Consider the following 26,799-nt stretch of genomic DNA (forward strand, 5'->3'; position numbering starts at 1 on the left):
ATGTAGCCCACGCTGGCCTTGAATTCATGGTAATTGTTCTGTCTCAGCCATCCAAGTGCTGAGATTTTGGGCATGTGCTACCATGCCAAGCTTGATGAGAAATTTATAAATATGGCCATTATGTAAATCTGCTCTTCTTTAATTGGTCTCACTCATCATTATGATTGTAACTCCAGGACTGTGACTCTGAATGATGAATTGCAATGTATTTTAAGTATACTTTATTTTTTTCTGAAAATAAAATCAATAATAGCTTCAGTAATTCCTATAATTAAAAAGTATAGGGACAGGTGTGATTTTTTAAGAAAAAAGAGGTTAATATTTATATTGAAGTGAAATTAGGAAAAGCTGGTTCGACAGGCAGTATCCAATTTTATTTTACTAGTATCGTCATAATTACAAATTGTAGTGAAAATGAACTCATCAGTTGTAGTGTATATCTAGAGATTTTCAGTGACCATAATGCCAGCAATTAAAAACAATAGCACCAAAACTCAATACATTCTTCCCAAATATTATATACTTTATTTTTATACATGTATTTTGAATAATCAAATGACACTTTTAATTTCTTTATAAAATTTGAGCATAATTTTAAAAGCAGTTCACCACAAAAATAATATACAACTAAAGGTCAATATGAAAAAGGATCTTTATTCCTCATAATTTATGATAAAATAGTGAATAAAACTCTTAACATTGAGAATTGATAGCTTTTTCACATGTCTACATAGTATTTATATTTATCAAAATAACTCTTCTAGACTTCTATTGTAGTTTGAGAACTCACTGGATGAAATTAAAAATTCAGGAATTTCCTTTACTGATGTTGGTTTGGCTCTTACAAATGTGTTCCAGGGCTGCTTGAAGAGTTTTTCTTTTTTATGACACAAATAACGGTACTTAAAATAATGCTTACAACTACAACAGACAGCACTACTGACAACACCACAGCAAAAACATTAACTCCAGAAGAATTATTTTCCTCAGGATCAGGATCTGCTTCAGGGATAAACAAAGCCACTTGAGCAATGTTGGACACTTTTGATGTCAGACTGCTTTTGTCTACACTTTGAATGGCAATGAAGATGTGGGTCGCATTTTCTTCTGAGATATTTCCTGGTTTAAATGTGAAGGTTTCCTTGGAGTTAGCTTCCTTTGGCACCAGGTCAGTGGTGTTAACTTGAAGAGCAGCATCAAAATTGTCTCTCAGCTCAATCATGCTTCCACTTATCCTTATGATATATCGTTCAACTAAGAAAAAATTACATCTAGTTCAGTAACTGTAGAATGCTGTATTAAATTTCTTTCCATTTATTCCTGAAGACATTCTTCAGTTATACAAAGTATACCCTTGGGCTGGGGATATAACTCAGCAGTACGGCACTTGCCTAGCAAGTGTGAGATCCTGAGTTCGAGTCCCAGTACCCCAAAAAACAAAAAATTCAAAATACACAAACAAACATCAAACCAAACCAAAATTAAAAAATCAACCACCCCAAATATATTCTTATATCAGAGGTCTCAGTGATTGTTAATAAAAGCTACATTTCTGCCAAATGCTACTATCTTAGTATGAAAAGAAGGACCAGATAAAATGTGTCATGTTTGATTGACACAAAAATTCTAAAGTTAACAGTATGTTGAACTGTCACTTAGGTACCCTTCTCCCTTAAGTTACTCTTATACCCTTGCTTTAGCAAAGAGCATCTTTAACTACATGAATAAGACACACGACACTTTGTTCCTACCTTTTCCAACATCAAAATTCTCTCCTGGTGCTGTCCATGTTAGAGTGACCTCTTCTCCTTCAGGTGTGGCAGCCAGGTCTGTGATTTGACTGGGTGGGTATGGGTCAGTGACTGGAGTATTTGGATACCCTGATACCACAAATGCACCTCCAGATGCTGTTCTGCTGAAATTCTCCAGAATTGTCTCAGTATTCTCATCAGCTTCAGGTCTTGGTGGGTTTCCTTCGATCTCCCCTACATGAAATAAATAGTCTCCAGTTTCAAATGGGCAAAAGTGAACTGGTCTTTTTTAAACACAGTGAAACACTTCCCTTATCTCATTTGTCCTTTTCTTTTTTGCCATATACACAGATACATTTTGGCTAAGACTTGTGACACAATATTAAGATTCAAATTGATGGGAGACTTCTGTCATTAGTATCCTAAACAAGATGTTATAGGGTAAAAATAGGTAATAAATTGCTTGGGAATGATGGCATATTTAATAAGAATAATTTTATATAATTAAATGTATGCCCTTGTTCTCTCAAATTATCTCCAAGTGAGAAACATACCTGGGAAAATTTCTAGATCCCTTCCAAGTATTTCTAGTTTCTTCCTTCTCTGCTGCAAATACTATGGGTATTGCAACTGCTAACAAAAAGCCTTGGAGAATCAGTCAGAAGATCAGGGGAGAAAAAAGGGACAGATAGCAAAGACTGCAGTGCACATGCTTGGCATCACCTTACTAACACGGATTTTCTTTTGACTTCATGAGGCATTCTAAATATTTAATGTTAGACCATGTATAATCTGAAGGAAAAATCCTGCATCTGACTTGTATTTATGTTTATTATATATTAGATTGTTTTCTGTGTCCTGAGCTGAAAGTTGGGTATATCATTGTTGATATCATCCAGGTGTTCCAAAGTAACATAATACCAGCTGGCCTATCTGAGTACTCACTAAGGGCCTGACTTCTTTCCAAAGCTGAATTTGGAGGCAATTACCTGAGTATCCCAGTTCAAAAACAGGACATCTGTATTGAGTTGTGAAAGGAAGCCCCCTCTCTCATACCAAATTGCAAATATTACTCCAGCCAGCACAGGTTTCAGGTAGCATGAGGCACTCACCGTCCACTACCCAGCCTGGTATATATGCGGCTCTGCTCAGCGCATGCTTTAAGCTTCTCCTGGTAGAGCTTGTTGCCGCGTGAGCTCGCACTTTCAAGCTGTATCTGCCATTTTCCGAATAACCTGTAAAGTACCTGGAGTAGACCCCATCATCTTTGAAAGCATCAGCACCTAGTTGTAGAAATGAAAAAACAAATTATTACTGAAAATAAGACAATAAATATATGCATTTTCTGAGACAAGCATTGGTCTCAGTAAGTGTATCATCCATACTAGAGGAGGTATTTTGGGAACAACATTCTGGAGAATATTCCTGGTTTTTTTTTTTTTTTTTTTTTGTCTTTTTCCTTTTTATCAGTACCAGGGATTGAACTCACGACTGCCTGCTTGCAAGGCAGACGCTTATGCCGCTGAGCTAAATCCCTATCCCCTAACATTCTGGAGAATATTTCTGTAATGTTCTGATAAAACAATATATTGATGAATCAATGCCCATTAGTTTTTATTTTTAGTGTCTTTATAGCTATTCCTCTATAACACATATACACACATTTTGATTTCTATATTTATAATAAATAATTACACATCACATCTTTCTTTACCTTATCAATTTAAATATAGTTTATAATAATCTCTTACCATTTCTCTGGCAATGGTTGTATTATGAAATTCATTGTCCCATCTCTGTATAAATTTAAAGGGTCCTCACTATGAAAAAACCATGCTTTGGAGGATTTATTTTTAGTATCCTCAACTAAAAGTACTTGTTTTGCCTTACCTTCAATAATTCCTCTATATTTTTCACTGCTCTTGTTATCCTCATACATTAATTCTCTAGTCTGACAGAGGAAAACAACCTTTACTATTGAATAAACATTTGAAAGAGCTCAGGACTACTGAGTACTTTGTGATTAGCGTGGGAATCAAATACGAAATTGCAAAACATATTTCCAAAACACATTTAACATTCTATGTCAGAGTATCTGTGTCTCTCACAACTACAAACTTTAGACATGCTAATTTCTCAGACTATCTAGGGAAAACCTCAGAATTATGTTTTAGCAAAGCCTCCAGATGATTCCTTTACACAGTAAAGCAGTGATGGTGGACTTATGCCAATGTGTTACGTGTTTTAAGATAATATATGCTAATGTAGTTGTTTTTCTAAACAAAACCCTCAATATTCAACTTTAATTGAAGTGTTGGCACTTTGCAATAAATAAGTGAGTTTGGGGTTGCAGTTTGGGGAATTATCTCTAAAAGGTTCACCATCCCTGCACTAAAGTGTCAGAATCCCTGCTCTAAGCCATTGTTAGTACCAATATCTACTTAGGGAAAGGCATTCCAAATTAGGCAGTTTCACAGCTAATCAAATATTCATCTGAAAAAACGCCAAAAAATAAAACAACACGAAGGTAAGTTTTAATGTGTAATAGTTTTGCAGACAGAAGAGAGAGTTGTCGAAAAAGACAATAAGGTTCATCCAACAACAATGTGTCAACCATAGTGGAAGATAAGATTAAAACATAACTGAATAAATTGCATTGTTCACTGAATTTTAACAGAAGTTTCAGACTCTGGAGCAAGGTACACTCACCCATTAAGAACAGGAAGACAGATAAGTCCAGCATTGCTTCTTGTATCCTGGTATCTAATGTCCCTGTGATGAGCCCTCCTCTTTTGTGGCAGTTCTAGCTGTCACAAGGCCTCAGATCTCTGGTCTGTGTCTGCATTTTGTTCCTGATTTTAGAAATTACTTCTGCTCCTTTCCTTTTCTATGCCAGGGTCCCAGGTTTGGCCTCTTAGCTCCATCTAGCCATATTGGACATACTTGCTAAGCACTTTGAGATTTTACCTGATAAAATGTCCTACTGGTCCTTGTATTCCTCCATTATCTGTCTGAATTCGTTGAGTTCCTGTGCTATTCTGCAACACTGCAACAGGGACCCAAAACATACCCTGAACTATAAAATATGGGTTGATTCATAAAAGTGTGTAAATTACCTGAACCATTGTCCAGCAGATCCAAAACTGTTGTGTGTCCATTGCTTGATTCGATGACAGCAGTCACACTGGCTCCAAGAATGGGCACATACCCTTGCTGAACTTCTGCATAAACAATCATGGGGCTCGGGAAGGTGTTTGTGTCTTTATTCATTTTAGCACTCACTGTGATTGGAGGCACGGCAGAATTTGCTGCCCGAGAAGTCACTGTAATAGTGAGTGTTTCTGAGTCTGCTTTGGCTTGAAGATTGTAAATCCATGTGCCCACCTGAAATGTTCAATGAAAATATAAGTATTCATAGTCAAATTATATCCTGTGATCTGATTATGCAATTCTAATATACACCATAGATACTTGGAGAAGAATAAACAGATGTTGATGGTTTTGCGATTTTGTAAAGTTTCCAACTGAGACAGTTAAGCAGTGCACCCCAACTAGTGACTGCATTGTAACATCTGAACTCAAAAAATATATTTTCAAAGTTTGTCTTGGTTTTGGTCTTTTAGTTTGACTTCAAGGAAAATCTGCACATCAAGTAGCCTAGACTCTTTCTATACCTCTTCACAGAATTATTCTTTGATTACCTTGTTTTCTTTCCTCTGGTACATGAGATTTTTCTCATTTTCATTATGGTTCTTACTTACAGAATTCACAATATGGAAAGTACATAGTATTTTGTATTCATTCGACATTTTGTAAAATCACTGATATTTACAATTATGACATTAAACATTTTCAACTTTCAAAATGCAGAGCAAGTCTATAAGGTGATTACTCACCTTTGCATCTCCTGGTATGCTGAGATAGGCCATTCGGGAAACAGTGTCCTGAGTGAAATTTGCTGTGAGTGTTCCATTAGGATCCCAGAGAGAAATGCTGGGAGGCTGTTTGGTCCAGGTGACAAGAAAGAAAGTGTCCTTTCCCACAGTGCTGTCAACTGTCACAGTGTCGTTCATCCAGGCACTAGTGTTCAGATTTAATCCCTTACTTTCAAGCTGTTTAAATATATTTAAAAAAGAATGAATACAGATAAGACCAATTATATGCTAATGAATTTTATTATTCTTTTTCGTTTTAATGATAATTCTCAATTTATGTTCTGAAAGCAAGCTTGTATATGGCGGGCCATCTTAGCCTGTTCCAAAAGCAGGTTGGGATGCAACAACTAGGCTCCAAGAGAAGACTCTATACAATCAAAGCCAGGAATATGGTTTTCGTTAATAGAATAGGATTCTTTCAATTTTTCCACAGTTCATAGGGAAATATTGACTATAATTTTTATATTAATGGAGGTTACAGCAACCAAGAAAGATTAGTTGGAGGGCGTGTGTGTGCATGTGTGTGTATAAGTTACCCTCAGTTTAAATTCATGATGATTCATGATATTTACAGGGAACTAGAATGTTTGAGTAGTGTAATGATTTATATCTACCCTGTGCCTCAAATGCATATAGGTGGGTATATTGGGAGGTGGATAGATTATGGGTGTGTGATACTCTTCTCTGGATTATTCCACTGATGAGTTTCTAGCTAAATGTGCTATTGGGACCAGATTGGGCCAGTGGGTTTGTGGCCATAAGCCGTGCCAGCTGACTATGAACTGAAACCTTCACAAACTGTGACCTAAAACAAACTTTTGCTCCTGAGAATTTTGGGTGTTAAGAATTGTGTCTGAGTAGTAAGAGCTAAGACACATTGTGGGGTTACTACTATAACTCTGCCTGTGGAACTGACATGCAGGAGCCATTTGAAAGGTGTGGAGATGCTGGCTGAAAAGGAGCCCTATAATGCTGTGAGCCAGCTTGATGGGAGATTCTGTTCAGAGCTGCGAGGACCAACTTGGTGACAGACATACACGGGAAAGATCAAGTTCAGGAGGTTTCACTGGGGAATGGGACCGCATTGGCATTTGGACTCCAGGCCATGTTATGCTTTGGTGGGAATTTTGTTTTGAGTAGGAGATCTGGGAGGACAGGCAGCACACTCTTGAGAAAGAATTTTGTGAACCCATGAGTGTGAAGCTGAAAGGTGAACAGAGATCTCAGAAAATTGGAGAAATCAGCAATGTGACACATTTGAGGAAAACCAACAAGAGTGAGAAAATTGGCCCCAGATAGAAACAGTGAATTATAACCAACAGAAATGCCACAGGGATGGAGTCAGCTAAGCCCTTGGAGTTCGTATCTCACCAATATTTTCCTAGTGCTGGACATGGAACTACAGGATGGAATGCTGGCCCTTCTGAGTTTCAAGCTTGCTTTGGTGCTGTTCCTACCTTTTCTAATGTGAATGTGACTTTGTATCTTGTAAATTCTTTCTTTTAGTTATTCAGGGACTCGCAGCTAAGAGTTTGCCTAAATCTCTGAAAAGACTTTGGATTGGGAATTTCAGCCACGACTGTCAAGATTTTGGCATTGCTTAGAGATGGACTAAATGAATTTTGTATAAAGAGACAAGTCCTGAGATGACCAGACATGCAAAGTAATAGTTTGTATCTAGAAGTTCCACAAAAGCCTCCTGTGATCATAGGTCAGGCTTTGTGAAGGTGATTAGATCACGAGGTGTGATATTCATCAGTGAATTATACCACTGATCAGTTTATAATAAAAGTGGTGTTGGGAAGAAATGGGTCACTGGGGTGTGGATCGAATACTGTATTTCCTTCCTATCTCTCTGTACCACCTGCTGCTATGCTATGAGCTGTTTCTCCTCTGCCACGCTATCCCACTTTGAAGTAAGCCGACTATGAAATGAAAGTTCTATAAACTGTTACCAAAATAAACCTTTCCTCTTTAAAGCTCTAAATGTATTCTGTGTCCATGACAAAAAAGTAGCTAAGTCAAATAAGACACAATAAGTGCCTCAGATATAAAATTAGTTCCAGTAAATAATTAAGACAAACTTTCATGGATATTTTCCTGATGTGGAATCTTGAAATAATATTTCACAAAGGATAGAGAGTCAGGAACTGGGCCATACACATATTCCAGAAAAGGTCAAACAGATGTGTGGAGGATGGCATTCTAAGAAGAATGAAAAGAAAAATGGGACCTTCTCTGAGAGGAGATTTAAAGAAGTTATTCTTTAGCACTTAGTGCTTGGCAGTACTTAGTAGAGGAAAGCCAACTGTTTTATTGAATTGCCTTAGTGTTTGAATGACAAAGATTGTATATGCTTCCCACATAGAGCATGATTTGGCTAAATAAAAATCTACTTTCAATCTAATATCCTATATTCTCTTTTTCTACTATTAAATGTCTACTTTAAATATGCTACTTGGAGTTACCACTACCCATTCAAAATTATTAAAGTAAAAACTGAGTTGAAAGCAACATCCTCAAAATCAGCTTTTCCAAAAACCCTACTTCTTCCTGCTGGTCAGTTTCACACAGTAATATCGTCATTCTTTTCATACTGGGTTGAAAAATCTCAGAAATGTCCCTCACGTTTGATGATTTTTTCTGCTATTCACTGCCAGGCTAGATGTCAGATGAAGTTTTAAACTTTTACGGGATAAATCTACAGATCAGATCTCCAAAGTAGTCTGTATAAATGCAAAGTCCATTTCATGTAATTTCTGCTGTCTTTGTTGGAAAGTAGAGGAAAATGGGTTTGTTTCTTTTGGACAAAGTCTGGTATTCGTGGGAAATGGATATTATTATTAGACTTTAATGCTACTCTTTAACTAAATTTTAAGAAAAATGAAAAAAATCTATATTTTGACATAGTTTACTCTTATTTCAGCACTAAATTGATTTTTCTTAATGAAATTAAGGATTCACATCTACTTCAGATTTTAATTTTAATTAAAATTTCTCTTTGAAAAAGTTATAGAAGCAACACATTATTTTTCGTGTCTATGGTAAATGCAAACACAAACCTACCGCTGTGGGAGCTCTCACCTGAATGGACTTCTGGCTGAGACCCACATTTTCTGATGTGAGGGCAGCAAAAGCATCAATGAGTCCATTGTTCTCAGCGTTATCTGAAGCATAATAGTGATTTCCTCCTAAAATGTAAAAGCGCAAGCAAGGTTAATTTCTAGAAAATAAGTGCTTACACATTTAGTGATTAATAAGGCAAAAGTGTAATGAAAGTCACAGTTTCCACATGTACTATTAAAGCAGACCAGTGTCAGATAGCTGTAAGATTAATTCTGAAATGCTAATTTAAAATAAGATAACCTGGAAGGATAAGATACCATCATATCTCAGCATCAAATGTCAGCTAGATTAAATACATCAAACGATCAGACAATGAAAGTATATGGTTACAATTCTGAGTATTTAAGTTCCCAGTTTTTACACAGTAGTGTAGAGAATTGTTCACTTTATTTAAGGTACAGTTCTAATGAAGTTGGTGCTTAGATTTGGCAGGCTAATTACATCAGACACAAAACATTAGTGCTAATCTATATTCTTAAGAAGAAGTGTTGTCTGGTGATGTGATTTAATTAGCAGTTTTCTTTTCTTTCCATACAATTTGGCACCAAGTATCCTGAGGACAGAGATTGTGTCTGGGTTGACTCTGGTCTCCTGTCCCTGGCACAGTATTCTCAGAGCAGGAGTTCAAGAGAAGGTGCACAGCTGTCAACCCAGAGATTAACGCCTTCTTACACAAAGCCTAAAATGTATAAAAATATTTTAACCTGTTTGGTTGCTCATCTGTGTCACTGCTGGATCTGCAGATGGTCCCAGAGCGATTAAATGAATTATGACCCCGCTTTCTGTCACTTCATTAACACAGTTCTTTGCTGTGTTGTCTTCCCCATCAGTCAGCAGCACTATTTCAGACCCATCCAATTGGGGGTCTACCTTTCTAATCACCTGCAAACATTTTTCAGGCACAGTTAGCACTGTAGGTCACACAGATCAATGAGCAAACAGACAAATACAGAGAACAGAAAGAAAAAAACACGTAGAGTAGAAGAAAGCACCGACTGACTTGTTATAAAGCACTGACTTGTTATAAAGTCAGAATCTAGAATCAACATCTGTGTTATCTTTTTTTCCTGTGTTTGTACTGAAGATTGAATCAGTGCTATTGCACTAAACTATATCCCCAGCCCATTTTACCCTTTAATTTGGGACAGTGTTTCTCTAAATCATCTCATTTTGGCTCACACGTATGCCCGTCTCACTTGACCTCCTAGAGTGCTGGGATTACAGGCAGACACTGACACATCTAGTTGTCCTAGGGAATCTGAGCTATAAATGTTTCCTGCTCTGCTGATGTAGGGAATATTTATCCAAATGAACATTGGCTTGAGCAGGGCTTTGGGAAGTGCTGCTTGCATTAAACAAGGGCTTCATCTCAGCCAAGGAAGTTTAGACATCCAAAATATATCCAAGACATGCAGCTATAAGTACTTTTTTTTTTTACTTTCTTTAACTTGATTATCCTTTTAGAAGCCTTCAGTATATAAAGTCTGTGGTCTATATAGCTTGATTCATTAATAATTCACCTTAACATAAAATGTCATTGATTCCAAATTAGAAAATTCCTAGCATGCTTTTAAGTGAAAGATAAGTTTAGTTCTAAACGTGGTGAGGTTTGAGATTTATTGGATAACTATTAATTTACTTTTAATAGAGGCTAACAGAGTAAGCATGTTAGTGTTGTCTAAAGATCAAGTGAGCAGTTTCTTGAGTTCTATTTGTAGTTTCAATCCTTTACTTATAATAGCCCTAGAATTTGAAAGTCGGAGTTTTGAATCTAGCTGCCCATAGAGAATAGAAAAACAATTTAGCTTAAAATTGCACTTATATTTTATTTTGTCTGGTAGTTTTTAACTGGCAATGGCTTCCTTGAGCACCATTTTGAGAATCTGATTCTACACTAAAAGAGAAAAAAATGTCACATGACCAGCAAATTTCTTTGACTTGGAGAAGAGGTACATGTAGAATTGTGAAAAAGAGGTTGGGACATAGAGACCTCTAACAAAGCTGGAACAGAGAAAAAATTTACTACTCACTTTAGAAATTTTGCATGCCATGAGACAAAGTGTTATATGTATGAAAAATACATTTTGATATGCATTGAACCAAACTGAAATATACATAAATGCTTTTAAACATTTATGGCATTAACAGAGCATGTCCCTCACACTTCTGCTATAAATCTGAGTACAACATGAAAGCCTGGGATGAAGATGAGCTCCCTAACTTCACCTCTCACTTTCTTGTGAGAGTTTATTCACTCAGCACTTACAGTGTGTCAGTCACTGTGTTGGGAACGGCATGGTTCCCCCATTCCCAGGAAGAATTGAACTCAACTTAATATTTCCCAAGGTTTGTGTGAGAGACTGCGTGACAGATGAGCAACAAAGACACAGCTGTGTAAGAAGTGTGTAATTCTAGATAAATTTAAATAATTATAGTGCTATCATTTTCTTAACATGATAATTTTCACCTCAAATGCTTTTGCAATCCCACTGCAGATGGAAGTTCCTCCGTTAGCATATGTAGGCAAGCTCTTCACTAGGGTGTCTCTTTCAGTATTGCTTCTTACTTGTATTAACTCACTTTTAATGCTTGCAGTACTGTCAAAGTGAACCATTCCTACCCAGGATCCATTTTCCACAGTCTGCATCAAGAACAATTTTGCTGCTTGATTCATTCGAGTGAGGCGGCTACCAGCCTGAATGAAAAGCGAAAGAAAACAACCAAGTAGTTTTCAACTGGAAGATAACAGCATCACACATAATGAGTATATACATGTACCAATAAGAATTTTTCAATAATAACTGCTATGACTGGTAAAAATTGTCCTCTCTTTTCAACTGATAATGTAGAAAAATATGACTGTGCATTATGGGACATGCACCATTTAGTAAGGAGTTAATAAACTAGAGATGATTACCGGCTGCTAAATACTGCAGTTAGAGATTGAAGGAAGATGGAGATTGAGTTAAAAATGTGCATGATGATTCACAAGGTGGAGATGCTTTAGTGACACTGTTAGCCTATATGCCAGCTATCTCAGATGAAGTCACCAATGTTCACCACGAATCAAGAATATTTTAGAGTTCATCAGAGTTGAACTTGCTTCATTCACTGAGGTCTACTTTACCCCAAGTGGAAAACTTGCCTGAGCTGAGGCTAAATTCTGAGAACCCCATTCCCTACCCTGGCCTTTGTCTTCTCCTCTTAATTCTTCCCCACAATTTATTCACCAGTGATTTGATTGGAATTGCACTTCTGTAACCTGTAAAGATTCACACCACCAACCTCACCAATCTCTGAGTGGCAGAAAACCTGAAAGAATTTCTTCTAAAATCATATATGAGAAAAGAATACTTATTCTCATTCTCCTATCCAATATATACATGAAATTTTATGCAGAGTACTAGACAAGAGAAAAAAATAAAAGGAATTCAAATAAGATAGGGAAAAACCATATTATTGCTATTTGTAGATGGCATGATCTATATTCAGAAGTTCCTAATGACTTCACTGATGGTTTTTCAGATCGGCTAAATACATTCAACAATAGTATGGGGTAAAAAAAACACAAAAAATTAATGGCTTTTCTACATACCCATCAAAATAACTGAGAAAGAACTCAGGAACACTATTCTATTCCATAACTTCCAACATATTTACCTAGGAATTAACCTAACCAAGGAATTGGAAGTATTTCACCATGAAAAGTGAAAGAAGACAAGAAATGAGGAAGAGAGACATTAGCAGTTGGAAAGACCTTCCATGTTTATGAATTCACAGAATTCATATTGCTGAAATGGCCACATCACCAATAGTGAGGTATACATTTAATGTAATCTCCATCAAAATACCAATGTCATTCTTCACAGAACTAGAATAAACAGTCCTAAATTCATACGAAAACACCAAAAAGAAAGAATAGCCAATGCCATGGTCAGGAAAAAGAATAAGGCTGGAGTCATTACGATACCTAATTTCAAATTATATTACGAAGATATATTAAAAAACACTGTGCTTCTGGCACAAAGACAGACAGGTGGACAATAGAATAGAAAACAGGACTCAGAAACATGTTCATATGACTGCCACCTGGGTTTGCCAAAGGAGCCAAAAAATACATTTGATAAAAGGCAGCTCCTTCAACACATGGTGCCCAGAAAATTGCATATTCCTGTGTAGAATTTTAAATTATGTCATTATCTCTACCTGGTTTGAAAATCAATTTCTAGTGGATCAAAGACCTATGTACGTCTTGCAACTTTGAAACACTTAGAGGAAACATACTGGAAATACTTGAAGCCATAATTACAGGAAAGAACTTTCCAAATTGGACTCCAATAGCACAAGAAACAGCAGCAAGAATGCACAAATGGGATTATGTCAAATTAAAGATTCTGCACATCAAGGGAATCAATCAACAGCATAAAACAGTCTACAGTATGGCACAGCTACTCTGCTGACCGAGCATTAATGTTTAGCATAGATAAGTTACTCTAAAAGCCTAATACCAAAAATCTAAGTAGCCCAATCCATAAATGGGCAAGGGAACTGAAGAGATGCTTACTTCTCAAAAGAAGAAATATAACTGGATGATAAGCACATAAAGAGATGTTCAGGTCTTTAGGTAAATGCACAGCAATCTACACGAAAATTTTAGCTCAGCTCAGTGATTGTTACATTTGATATTATTGTGTGTGCAGATAAGGTCAATTATTTTGAAGAAATTATGGTAGCCACTGTTAATACCCTGTTTCCTTGTTGTGAAGACCTGTGTTGTTTGCATTGCTTTGTTCTGATTTGCTTTATTCTGTTCTGATCTTTTTTTAAATCTCTTTAAAATAATAAAAGAATAAACAACAAACCAATGCATGTAAGGATGGAGTAGGGAAAGGAATCTTTTTACACTCTGGTGTGGAATGTGAATTTATGTCTTCACTATGAAATTAAGTATGGAATTTCTTTTAAAAACTAAAAGTAGAACTACTATTCCATATAACTATACCACTCCTGGTTAGATACCAGAAGGCATTAAAGTCAGCATACCACAGTGATACCTAAATACTCATATTTTTGCAGCATAATGTGTAACACTCATGATACGGAACCTGGCTAAGTGACTAAAATAAATGAATAGATGAGAAAGTATGGTATATAAACATAGTGGACTGAACTCAAGCATGAAGAAGAATGAAATTATGTCATTTACAGAAAATACATGAAACTAGATGGCTGCATTGGATATGATTGAAATACGTCATTTGCATGTATAAAAATATCACACTGAAAGTTTCATAAAATTGTCAGGAATGGGTTATTCTAAAAATAATTTAGACCCCTTTTTGAGGTGATACTACAATGTGTACAACTCCTCATATATTTGTCTTCTCTAGTTCCTCATCACTCCACTCCTCTGTGCCACCGCCTCACAACCAGTACCCCAATTTCCTTCTAATCTCCTTGATCCCAATCACTGTGAAGAACTCCTACCTGCCTGTGTTTGCGGTCTCTCCACTACTGGGCTTTGTCTTTCACACGGATCTGCTATCACCCTGCTCATCTTCTCCCTATCAGAACTCTCTCATCCCAGTGACTTTTCCTGGATCACTTGTAGGTGACAGAATCAGTACTTCACGACGGTCTTTGAAATCCTGTGTCACTGTGGCCCATTTCATTAATCTCTATCATTCTCTGCCCTTTTTTTATACTACATTTCTCCCATAATCTGCAATTATTTCTGATCTCAGCATGATTTCTTCAGCCCCAAATGCACCATCTTCCTGGGTTCCTAATCAAAATTCAGGCTATTGATATAATTCAGATGTACATAATGATTGTACTCATCACGGAAGTTTATACTTGCACATATCTTATTTCTTTTTTTCTCCATTTCCTCTCCTTTCTCTGAAGTCCCTCTCTGCCTCCTTTTTTACGTAGGATTTTTTTCCATTTTATTCTACTTATCTAACATTTTTATTTTCCCTTCCAACCACTCCCTGAATTCTCTTTCCTTTTCAACAATTACTTACCTTATCACAACATCTATACTACATTTTGCTTCTTATTTACACTTTCATTTTCTCACATCAGAGATACAAAGAAATATTACATGAGTATGTTCAATTTATTTCACTTAAGACACAACAAAAGAAATCTCCAACACATTGAAGAGGCAGTTCATATACTGGGAAAAAAAAATGTTAGCCAGTTGTTTTTCAGACAAAGAATTTATATTTAGAGCACACAAAGAACTGAAAAAAACCAGACTCCCCCAAATATAAAGATCCAATTAAAAAATGGGCATGTTAAATGAATAGATACTTCTCAGATGAAATAGTAGAAACAGAAAAGAAATACTAAAAAATGTTCAAAATCAATGATCATCTGACAGATGCAAATTAAACAATGCTGAGATTCCATCTCATTCCAGAAAGAATGGCTATCATCAAGAAATCAACCAATAACAAACACTGGAGGGGGCATGGGAAAAAAGCAGCCCTTTTCCATGGTGAGTGGGAGTGTAGACTGGTGCAACCAACGTGGAAATCAGTGTGGAGATTCTTTAAAAAACTGAGTAGAGATCCCATTGGACCCAGTTATTCCTCCTCTAGGTGTCTTCCCAATAGAATTTAATACATCATACCACAGTAATATATGCACACCCATGTTTATAAGCAGCACAGTTTATATTAGCTCAGTCATGGAAACAACCCAAATGTCCATGGTTAATGAGCTATGATTCCTTTATACAATGGAGCACTACTCAACCATAAAAAAGGAAAAACTTGAGACATTTATAGGTAAATGGATGGACTTTGAGAATGTTTTCTTTAATATTCTTTATGGTGATTTTGTTAGTTACTTTGAGTATGAAGAAGTCACTCATACAGATGGTACAAATAAGATTATGCTATGTGAGGTACACTGCTGATTGATCTTTTTAAAATCAGGAATAGTGCTTAGCAGCTATTACTCCTCAAGATTTTCAAACATTTTCAATAAAAGGGCCTTAGCTTAATAAAATTTGATTTTCAATCCCCAGCTCTGATCTTTGAAACAAAGCTTGACTATGAGCTCTCTGCATTAAACCATCTATCTTCTTGAGAAAACAATGGAGACAGCTGGGTAAGATCTTTTTAACTCTGCTGATGTCTTTGTTTCTTAACTGCAAGTGTTCTTTGCAGTATCTGGAATCATGATTCCAAGAAATGATGGCACTTTATCTTAGTAGTTTGGGACAATCCAGAGACAGGTAAAGTACAGCATTTTCCAGTCAATTATCTCCATTTCTACTCCCAGAAAAAATGGGCCCAACTTACACTCATGCTTCCTGACTTATCGAGAACGAGGCACACAATCCTGTCTCTGATGCGCAGCAGTGAGAAGGTAGGTGGAGGAGGTGGTGTCTCCATCGCTGTGGTGTTTGTAAAGTCCTCAGACTCTCTGATGACCTCCCAGGTACTTCTGTAATTGCACTTTAGATTTTGTAGACTTGGAGCTTCTTGGTTATGGTTTTTTTCATTGCAGAATTCAACAACCTAGAAAGTTAGAAATAGAAAAGTAAATTTTAGTATACCATACACTAAAATACTTAATTGTAAACCAGAAAACTTAAACTATGTCCTGCAAATATGCTTTAATTGAATGAAATATAATTAATGGGAATCAGTGTTATACTAAAGGAAACATAGCAAAATGGTAATAGTAGGCAACATTAGTCAAGTGCCTACAATGTCTCAGACAGTGACTGAAGAATTTTATATTAATAGATTTAATGTTCCTGTGATCCAGATACAAATTTTCAAATCAGTCACGTTGGAGAAGAGGGTGTAACACTATGAGCACAATATATAACTAGCATGTGCAAGACTGTGGTTTCAGTCACCAGCACCACAATAAAAGAAAATCAATTCAATAAAATCAGATGTGGCCTTTGATTATAAATTGCAGGAGCAAAGATTGACACACTTACAGAATCAATACTCTGCATAAACATTATGGAAGCCTTTTCTGTTTGAACTTTATCTGGAAAGAACTGACAATCTTTTTCATACAATTTTGTGGTAGGATTTATTTTGCAACTTCTAGTTGAACAGCTACCTCCTTGACACTTATGGACGCTGTTTCTCCCGGAGATACCTGCAGAACACCTGAAAATACGTGGCAGTTATTCTTTGAGGCAACTTAGTAATATTTTTAAAAATCTTAAGTGGTTCTATTCTTGATGATGTTTATAGCAAGAAGTTTCATTTGTGTGTTCCATTTGTTTCCTATACACATAACGAATTTTAAGAGTTCCAGTAAAAGCAATTTTTTATAGTACAAGAGCGTGATTTAGAAACATTTAAATGGCATACATGACAGAGTTCTCAGAAGTAATGGAACCTGCCAGGCCCTTGTTTACATCTGTCTCCTGCTGGCCTTATGTTGGTGAATGCACTGCAGGCAGCTTGATGTGGGAACTTGTGAAAACATTTTCTCTAGGTACCACATTATCTTGTTCTCTGTAGGCTTCTCCAAATGTGATGAAGTGGAGCTACAAGTGTTTTGGTTATTCAAGGACTTTCTTATCTAAAATGTGGCTAGAAGCAGATTGTGAGATGCTGTCACAAGGGACAGTAGAATAAAGAATGGTGGAGGCATTATAAATGTGCTTCCATGAAATTGGCAACAGATTGTAATGTCTATAGCATAGAAGCAGTGATGTGACCGTGTGTCCCTCTTTCCCATAGCGTTTCATTTGAAAGTGAGAAAGTGATGACTAGATTTCCTTCAGTCATTTATGGAGTCTCCTAAACATGTCTATGCTTCTATTCCCCCAAACTTGTTAACATCATAGTCCAATCTATATGAACACTCATGATGAGTGTAGGACAGAAAAAGCTATTTGGAGGGACATGACATAAACAAATAGAATCTATGAGATATATTTCTAAAAATCGTGCAACAGATTGAGAAAGAGTCTGTATTGAAATTGTGTATGTTTCAATTTGCACATTATTGACAATTCCTTCACACTGATAGGACAGTACATCCTGAGGTTGATGGCACCTGATTTTAAGTGGATTCTCCAACCCTTTTGCTCTATCTCAGAATCAACAAGAAAAACACTTCATTATTAATGGTACTGCTTGTCATTTTAAAATGGATTTCATAGAACTGCAAGGTGTTCCTAGTCAGTTCCTTGAAACTTCTTAACCACTCAGCAGTGCTTAATTATTTTTTGTTCGTTTTTGCTGTAACATGAACAACTTTAATCTTCTCACAGTAGATAGTATGTCCATCCACATGGTGTCTACATTCAGTCAAAGTGATTTCTGTCAGCTATGTGTCATATGTGAAATATGTCAAATTGTCAACAAATGCTTCCCACTGCAGTTATGTATATTTTAAATGGAAAACTAGCTGCATTAAGATAAACTTTCTAGAAAAATGAGAGCAATTTTGTGATATTGCATCTATCCTCTGCTTTGGGGCACAGAGAAATGATTATCATCTATAATAAATCAGTGTAAAGAGAATAAAATCAATTAAAAGTCTGAGGTTATATAAGAAAATTTAAGCAGTTATACCTTGTGGCTTCAATTTTCTTTGACTTGGCGCTGTAGTAAGGCTGATCTTCATTGTACTCATCAAACACTCCCCAGCGGAGATGGGCCCACTCATGGACGAGCAGTCTCCCTGTGGGAAAACATTTCAAACATGTAACAAAATTCAAGTGACAAGTTTCTTATCTGTAAAATTTGAAGATTATCTTTCAGTTACAAAAGGATTTGCATTTAGGTTTTCCATCACCCCTGATATTTATATATCTGTTTATAAAAGAACCTATCACATTAAATAACATATTTTTACCACTTATATTATGTTTTTACTCCAGGGGAACATAGTGAATCAGTGAGTCATGTGTGGAATATAACCTATGAACAGAATGAACTAGGATTCCTCCTTCTATTCTAGAAGATAGAAAGGTCTTAGACATTACAATGGTTTATAGATCTCCAAACAAGAACCCTATCAGTAACATAATTGGATACACACTGATTCTATTGTTTTAAGATGGATGGACCTAGGAAAAATTTTCTAAAAATGTTCCTGACAAGGTTGGGAATGAAGCAAAAATTCAGAAACATTCTTGCAGAAAATATAGGCTTTTAGGAATTTAAAAATGAAGTGATTCATATGTAGTATATGTAATATTATTTATATAAAACAGTTTTTTCAATAGTAAGGGCACTATGCAGTATTAAGAAATATAAAGCTTTTTATGATATGGAGTAGTCTTTAATTTGCAGATGTTTTCAGAGCACGAGTTAGGGTAAAACATCTTCAACAAGAATTTCCAGAGGATGGAAGAATAAAAGTGAATCCACAGCTTGAGATATAGAAAAATAAACAGAACTTTTGTTTTAGAAAAGTGAGGGAAAATTTCAGAGGAAATGGAAATAAGAGACTGAAAATAGTCAGTTCTGCCACGTGTGTGCTTCCCTTCCTCAAATAACCTCATATGAGACCTGAAAGTAGAACAGAAGTGTCTGAACAGGGGCGAAACATGAGGGTCACCTCTAAGCTCTTCCTTCTCTGAGTGCGGCCCAGTGCAGGGACAGGGGCATCCCCTGGAAGCTGTTGGAAACAGTCTCAAGCCCACCCGAAAGCCACTGCTTGAGAGTCTGTATTGTAACTGGTTCCCTAAGTTACTCCGTTACACACTAGTCATCAAAATTAACGGTTTACTTTTTGGTAAACAAAGTCATATTAGTGACAGTGAGACAGTAACCTTCATCATAGAAGGTAAAGGTGGCTACTGAAACAGGGATTCAGCTGCTTTAAAGACAATGTGGAATTCCCTGCCCCTGCTGCTCCCTTCTTAAAGGGATCCTCTCTCAGACATGCTTCTCCCCCACCTGCCTTGCCCCGTGCTCACCTGAAAAGCCGCCCCTCTGACTTAGAATTCCAGAACCATCTACATTGATTTCTCATTTCTGGTTCCTGTGATCTTAGTGGTATTCGTGTGTGTGTGTGTGTGTGTGTGTGTGTGTGTGTGTGTGCGCGCGCACGCGCGCGCACTCTTCACAACTGTGGCAGTCTCTAACCACAGAGGTGCTGCTTGACTATTCCACATAATCTTTCTAGGGACCTATTCTTGTTATTATAATTATTATTACATTGCACACATTTTGAGGGCTTTCTTCCTCATCCTATTTTCCCAACGACTTATGCTTTTTAGGTGATGGTTTGCAAATGTGAGTACGTGAATAAAGAAGTATCTAAGAGGAAGGGCAAGACATGACAGCAATGGAAGATGGTAGAAAAGTGAGGAAAGGTCATGAGTGCCAACAGGGGCACTGGCCTTAAAACTTGGGACAGTCTTCCTCATCTACCACAGCTGGAGGCGGGAGATAGAGACTGGCCGAGTCATTCAGTGCAAAGCATGAGAGTTGTGGGGGAATTAAGTTATTTGTACTATTTGCTGAACATGCTAAGTAGAAAGAAAGAACAGTTGGGAGAATGCAAAGGGTTAGAGGGGCTGCAGAGAACAAAACTGAGGATGAGACTTAGGTGAGATGCAACACTGGGTTGGGAGGGGCTATGCAGCTTTCAAGGGTGGCATGTGGAACCAATCTGGGTAATACTTAAAGGGCAGGATGAATTTTGTCAGACACAAGAGAATGAGTGAATGCTGACTTTACCGAGCATAAGGAGGAGAGAGATGAATCTGAGATTTGGGGGATCATAAAATTTTTTACTGAATAATGACATATGAAATGGCTATCCTTATCAATGATTTACCATTTGAAAGTAATATGCTTTCACTGATAAAAATGGCCTTAACATATGGATCAAAGTAGATGACATTGAATTACATGATTTAGTAAACTAGGTCCTAATAATAATCAGAGATAATTTCTTCTGCCAGAAACAAAAATTTATATAACTGTATTATCAACTAACCCAGTTTATGAATGTTTTATCTTGATCAATAACTGGTATCATGGCAGTTTCCAGTTTACTACACACTTGAAAACTTTTGAACTCATATATTCATAGTTACTATTCAGTTGTGGTGAACTGGAAAATTAAATCTACAAAGTAATGCCTTGAGAAAACATTTAGTATTCCTGCTCTATGAAAATTTCTAAAGACCTTATTATTCATTTCATGAAGTATATGTGGTGGATTGACAACTGGTGGACCATTTGTAACACCCAGCTGAACTGAATCAATGTGGTGCTGGGTGTGGATGGCGCATCTGAGGATTCTTGCCAACAACATAAAAAGGAGATCAAGTAAAGAAATAATGGTGTTGTTGGTTCTCCTGTTATCACTGGTTCTCCTAGAGGAGATTGTTGAGCTTCTTTCCTGATATGAACTTGGCTGTTCTCATTGTCAGAGGAACATGGGACCTTTTTGTTCCTGAGAATGCCTGTGGTTCACTTTGGGGGAGCTCTGGTCCTTTAGGCATAACTCCCTGGTTCCAGAAGACAAGACTGTGTACTGTTCAATCTCCTGGAGAAGGCTGTCACACTGGCTTCCTGATATGAACTCAGCTGTTAGAGGAACTTGCGTGCTGGCTGTTGCTGCATTGAGTTTGGCACTTTTCAGGGGAGATCTGGTCCTTACTTTGAACATGACTTCTTGGCTCCAGTGCAGAACTACTGCAGCCTACTGGCAGAGATCCTTTATCCCACTGGCACAGACTTTTAGGCTTCCACTATTGACCTTTGAGCCCTCCCAGTGCAGATCCATGAGATCAATTTGCATGAGACCCTTTCATTGGCTCTAGGTCTTCAGCTGGACTCAGGCAGGATATTGCCAGGGAATCTAGGCCCTGGGCTGTATTGCTTGTCTTTAGTTTGTGGAAAGATTTCCTGCACTTTGTTTTGGTATGGGTTCTTTGGGTGACTATTATAAAATAATTCTATAAATTATGTATCCTATATTAAATTGTTTTCCTTGCAAACCCTGACTATCATAGTATATTTACATAGATTATCTACTTCAAAAAATTGCAAAATGTAAAAACTCCTCAATTCATATTTGATTGGGAATGAGCTTTGATATAGAAGATCACTTCTTTAGTCCCCACAAAACTGATATGCAGAAGAGATATGATTATAACCTGGGGTCTCTGTATCCAAAGTCTTCTCACTTAATCTGAGTCAGACCTGCTTGATAAAAATTAGACATTTGACAAAATTTCCTACCTGATGGTCCATATTCATTTTCTTTTTTGCCCAGTACAAAGTCAGGGGTGAAATGAATGTATTCTGCTTTTTCTCCACATTCTGTGAACTGCCTGGTATAAGGTTCATCTCTGTTGGGGAGGGTCGGTGGTGCCACTATCACATCAGCCTGAGGGTGTTGGAAAAGGTTGTTAAACATTGAGCGCAGAAATGAAAATGTATAGTCAGAATGAATCTGAAACAAACCTTGAAAAACTTGGGAGCATCAGAAAATTTCCCTTTTTGCTAGAGAAGATTTTGGCACTTACGTGTTTGTAGCTCTCATGTTTTGGCCTCTTGTATTCAGGATTTGCATCCCAAGTCTCAGGAATCAATATAGATACAGTTTTGAAAAAAAATCTTTTTTCTGTGGCTTCAAAGAGGTAAGTAGATGCTGTGGACACCATGTCCTGTTATCAAAGGGAAAAAGTATGTGAAAACAACCAAGTGAGAGTGGAATAAGAGAGGAGTGGTTCTTTTCGGGAATTTTCTGTTTCATTTTTAATTCAAAAGCAACTGATAATGAGCAGTTTGTCCACTGTTCAAGCTCAGTCCTGAGCTACTACTTCATCCTGCATTCTGAATGGCTTATCAATCTTATTACCCCTTACTTCTAAAAGCAACAGACTATGCCTGGTTTTTGGAGAAGCTGATTAATACAAACACATATATGAACTGTGGAGTCATTTCCTTGCTTCCCAGGGTGCTGTTAGCACTTTCCGGGTAACAAATCTTACTCGATTTTTGTATTGCTCTGAAATTCAGTTTCTTTATGTCTCCATGAATTATTGCTGCATTATTTGATTTTATGTTTGGCATAAAGAAAGAATGTGGTCTGCACATCAGTAGTCCTAACACTGATATCATTTCTGATAGAAGAAATCTGGGTGAAGAAGAGTTTTAGCAGATGCAGGCTGAAGAAAACAGTCTGTGGGAAATAGTCTTAGGAGGGGTTTTTCTTTCCCTACTTCTCTTGCCAGAGAGGTACTTGGGCTGGGAAAATGATGAGGGCAGTTATGGAAAAGTGCTTAGAAGAAATACAACTTTGATCACAGAACTGTTGGTTTGTCTCCTAGCTAAAAATAATTTGAACCTAAATTTACCATGATGGGTAAGAAGTTGCCCCTCTTTAAAGCTTACTATTTGTTGGGAGAAATAGTTGGGTGAAGAGCAAAATAAAAGATATATAAAAAGAGTAGGGATCAGGATTGTTCTCAGAGGGGAAGGTGATTAAGACATGGAGGGATGATAGAGGAAGGGAAGAGATAAGGAATGAGAAAAAGGACTCAAGATGTTTCAAGGACCTGGTAAATGTAGTACTAACTCAACACAAGGATTGTAAACATTATGAACTGTAAACGTTTCCCCTGGCAAAAAGAGAAGAAAAAAATTCAAGAGCTGGGTGGAGAGGAGAGGTAGGGAAGAGAAAGAGGATGGAAAGGGGAATTAAAATGTATTATGTACACATATCAACTACACACAAGGAATGTGAATATCACATATTACACAAATGTATTAATAAACTTAAATTTAAAGAAAAATATTTGGATGAAGGGTATTTGCATCATTTGTTCTATGTTATCTAGCCCACTGAATAACTGACAGAATTCTAGGTGATGGGTTATGATATCATCTTTATCTTGTTGGAGCATCCCAGTCTACAGGGTAGACAGGCTCTTCCATGATGCTTGCTGCTTTAGTGTGATCTTACAATACAACAGTTCTTGGGAGATTCCTGGGCTTTGTTCCAGGTTCTCCTTAAGAAGAGTCCAATGTGTTGACTCACATTTACTGTACAATGTAGCAAACTGATTGAGTTCAGAACCATGAGTCAGAAGGCCAGAGTTCAGAGAATGGAAGGCCAAAAGGACTGGGAGGGAATTAGGAAAGGAGCTTTGGAGAGCTCCAAGTGGGAATGACTGATGTAAGACAGATGGAAGAATTCTGTTTCTTTCATAAGGTTACCTGTTCCTTTCTTTTCTATTCTTTTTTTCTCCTTCCTTCCTAATCCTCATTTATTTTCTGTATAATGTGGATAATGGTGTTTCTCAAAATTACTTGATGGTATAAATACAAGCACTTTGTAGAAAACTGAGTATCAAGAAACATGTGAAGTCTAGGCATGTCTGCAAAGAACAAAATTAAATTTCTCTCTGTAGCATTCAAAAGTTGACCATATTAAGAAGTTTTCTGCTTTTAGAAACAATTCTATCAAATATTGGTCTCTAGGCTTATAAATGTTTGTACCAAATTTTATCTCTGAACACTAATAGTCTATAATTCTGAATCAGCTATGTTATCTGCTCCTCAAGCCTATGTACTTTATTAAAAGTTATCTTTATTGCTCCTGGAATTCAAAAGGCATGAGTAATTGAGCACTTCCGTGCTACAACAGCATTTATGAAGAATTAATGAAGAATGGTAACCATGGAATCGCAAAGTCTCACCTGTAGCTTAGAAGATTTGAACAGTAAAGATTAGTACCCAGGAGAGGAGAAATTGAATATAAGGAATTGTTAGCTGTTGAAGTCAGGAAAAGGGAAAATAATCAAATACCTTAAGTAGCAATCTCTATACTATATGAAATACCACTGTTGGAAAAATATAGAAAATTAGAGTCATTGGATCTGTCTTGGAGATTTTCTCTCCCTCCATCTGTCCTTCCTGACATCTACGGACTCATATCATCTACATGTTGATGACTGTCAATTTTTAGAAGTTTTACAGTGAATTCAGATTCTCATTTTAATCTACATGAATAGGGTCTGAAATGCATATTTATTTAGAAATGGCTAAATTCAGATTTCTAAAATATACCAAATTTTCTCCACTTTCAGTCTTTTCTTTCCAGTTGATAATAGTGCCATCTTTCCAAGTGTTCAGGCAAAATTTGAAGTCTTCTCAACTCTTACATTTTCTTCTTTCCTGCCTTACCCCACGTACATCTAAACCATCAGGAAATCTTGTCTATGACACCCTCAAAATATATTCAGAGTCATAAACATCCCTGTCTTAGTTACCATCACTTCTCACCTGTCCAAACTCCCTGCCTGGTCCTTCTGCACTTCTGTGAGGCCACAGTGTTTATACAGGATGAATGAGCCACAAACCCTCCTCCATATCCCTCTGCCTCAGTCACAGTGACCCCCGAACACGCATGGGAGCATGAGAAGTGAGCCCGTCTTCCCAGTGGTCTCTCCAGGTCCAGCTCCTGCATTTTTCCTCCTCAGTCACCACTTTTTTTGTTGCCACATCAAGCAGCCTCTCACTTCCATGCTCTTCGGGTCCCGCAGGTTTCCAAGGGCCTCTTCCCCCACTCGTTGCGGCCCCTGGCCAGGCGTCACATGCTCAGCGAGGTCTTCCTGACTCCCCCACATACAGCAGTACCTCACGTCCTCCCCTGATTGCAGCCACAGCCCCCTCTGTATTCTCCTTTCCTGATCTTACATACTCTGCAGCAATCTCTTGCCAAACCACTTGGCACTTTATTCATCTTTTCAAATTATACTCCGTGAGGCTAAAGGCCTTTTTCTCTTTAATTCACTGTTCTCTCCTCCAGCACACCATGAGTATTTAGTAAATATTTACCTCATGTGACTCTAAGAGCTAATTTACAGATGAGAAAACTGAGGCTCAGGGATGCCCTGAGTCTTTTTGCTTTTTTGTGGCGAGATAGGATTGAACCCTGTCCACGACTCCATCTCCCTCTGTCCCTCCAGCACTGACCACACTATCTCAGGCTGCTTCTTCTTTCCTGTAGCACTCAGAGTTCTATAATAGTCGATCATTATTAGTTTTTTACCTTCATGATTGGTACAGAAGAAACGCCCTTCCTCCTTACCTTTATGTGTTCAATTATTTCTCCATCTTCTGGCACATCAGGATCTATAGCAACGATGATGTCTTCATAGCCATTGTCCTTCAGCTGCACTAGGGACGCGTTTGAGCCCCCCAGCAGGTGCAGGACTAAGAGGGGAACGAGGGCTCTGAACAGCCCCATTGTTCGTCTCTAGATGTTCAAAAGGCTTTTCTTGTACCTTGTTTTTCTCCATGTATATATACTCCTAAAAATTATCTGTTGTTGATTATGGGATGGAGACTGTGTAAAGGTCAATGTTATTACACATACAGAAAAATATGTGACTTTAGCTTCCACAATATTTATTGCACATTATTGAAAATTAAGTGTTCAAATGGCATAATAGATATGGAATATGTTTATCAAATGTACTGCACATTTTCTTCCTGATACTGTTTTATACTTCCTAATTTTCATTAATTCCCTAAATATAGGCATAAACTTTACAGTTTATAGAATGTAATGTGAACTTTATAGTTTATAGAATACAATGTGAACTTTATAGAATGTAATGTGAAAACTGAGCATTTCAGTTCATGAAGTATAAACCCGTTCAGTGTGCATCTTCCTATGTCCAAAATAAATTGAACAGATGTGATAATGATGTGGCTCAGTTTTGTAAAACAATTTAATTATTATCTAGATCATTTTTTTATCTAAATGATGGTATACAATCATAAGTATAAATACTTAAATGAGGTAAAATGTATTTAAACTCAAAAATTTTAATGCCTGTGGTAAATTTCAGATTTGATAAATTCAAATTATTAAATTTTTTAAAATCCTGTTTAGGATAGTATGAACAGAATTTGTTTTATATCTATACACAACAAACACAACTGGTACTTTAGTGGTTACTGTGAAAGTAGCATGAATAACATTTATAGTTAATTGTTCATCAGTATTTA

General features: G+C 37.0%; 1 protein-coding gene across 1 annotated transcript; it reads right to left on the reverse strand.

The window, feature by feature from the left end:
- Nucleotides 1–352: 352 nt before the first annotated feature.
- On the reverse strand, nt 353–26,032 carry LOC100727821 (calcium-activated chloride channel regulator 4). Its single transcript, XM_003479056.2, has 14 exons — nt 25,874–26,032; nt 22,302–22,442; nt 22,015–22,162; nt 18,382–18,490; nt 16,782–16,959; nt 16,129–16,347; nt 11,280–11,507; nt 9,517–9,694; nt 8,771–8,877; nt 5,648–5,863; nt 4,868–5,135; nt 2,864–3,034; nt 1,752–1,985; nt 353–1,254 (listed from the first exon to the last, which is right to left on the reverse strand). The coding sequence occupies exons 1-14, from the start codon at nt 26,030–26,032 to the stop codon at nt 842–844; spliced, it is 2,769 nt and encodes a 922-aa protein (XP_003479104.1). The 3' UTR covers nt 353–841.
- Between the last annotated feature and the right edge of the window lie 767 nt (nt 26,033–26,799).

Source organism: Cavia porcellus, unplaced genomic scaffold, assembly GCF_034190915.1.
Source record: "Cavia porcellus strain 051 isolate PalLab524CR breed Dunkin Hartley unplaced genomic scaffold, mCavPor4.1 scaffold_1, whole genome shotgun sequence".
In the NCBI taxonomy this organism is placed as follows: domain Eukaryota; kingdom Metazoa; phylum Chordata; class Mammalia; order Rodentia; family Caviidae; genus Cavia; species Cavia porcellus.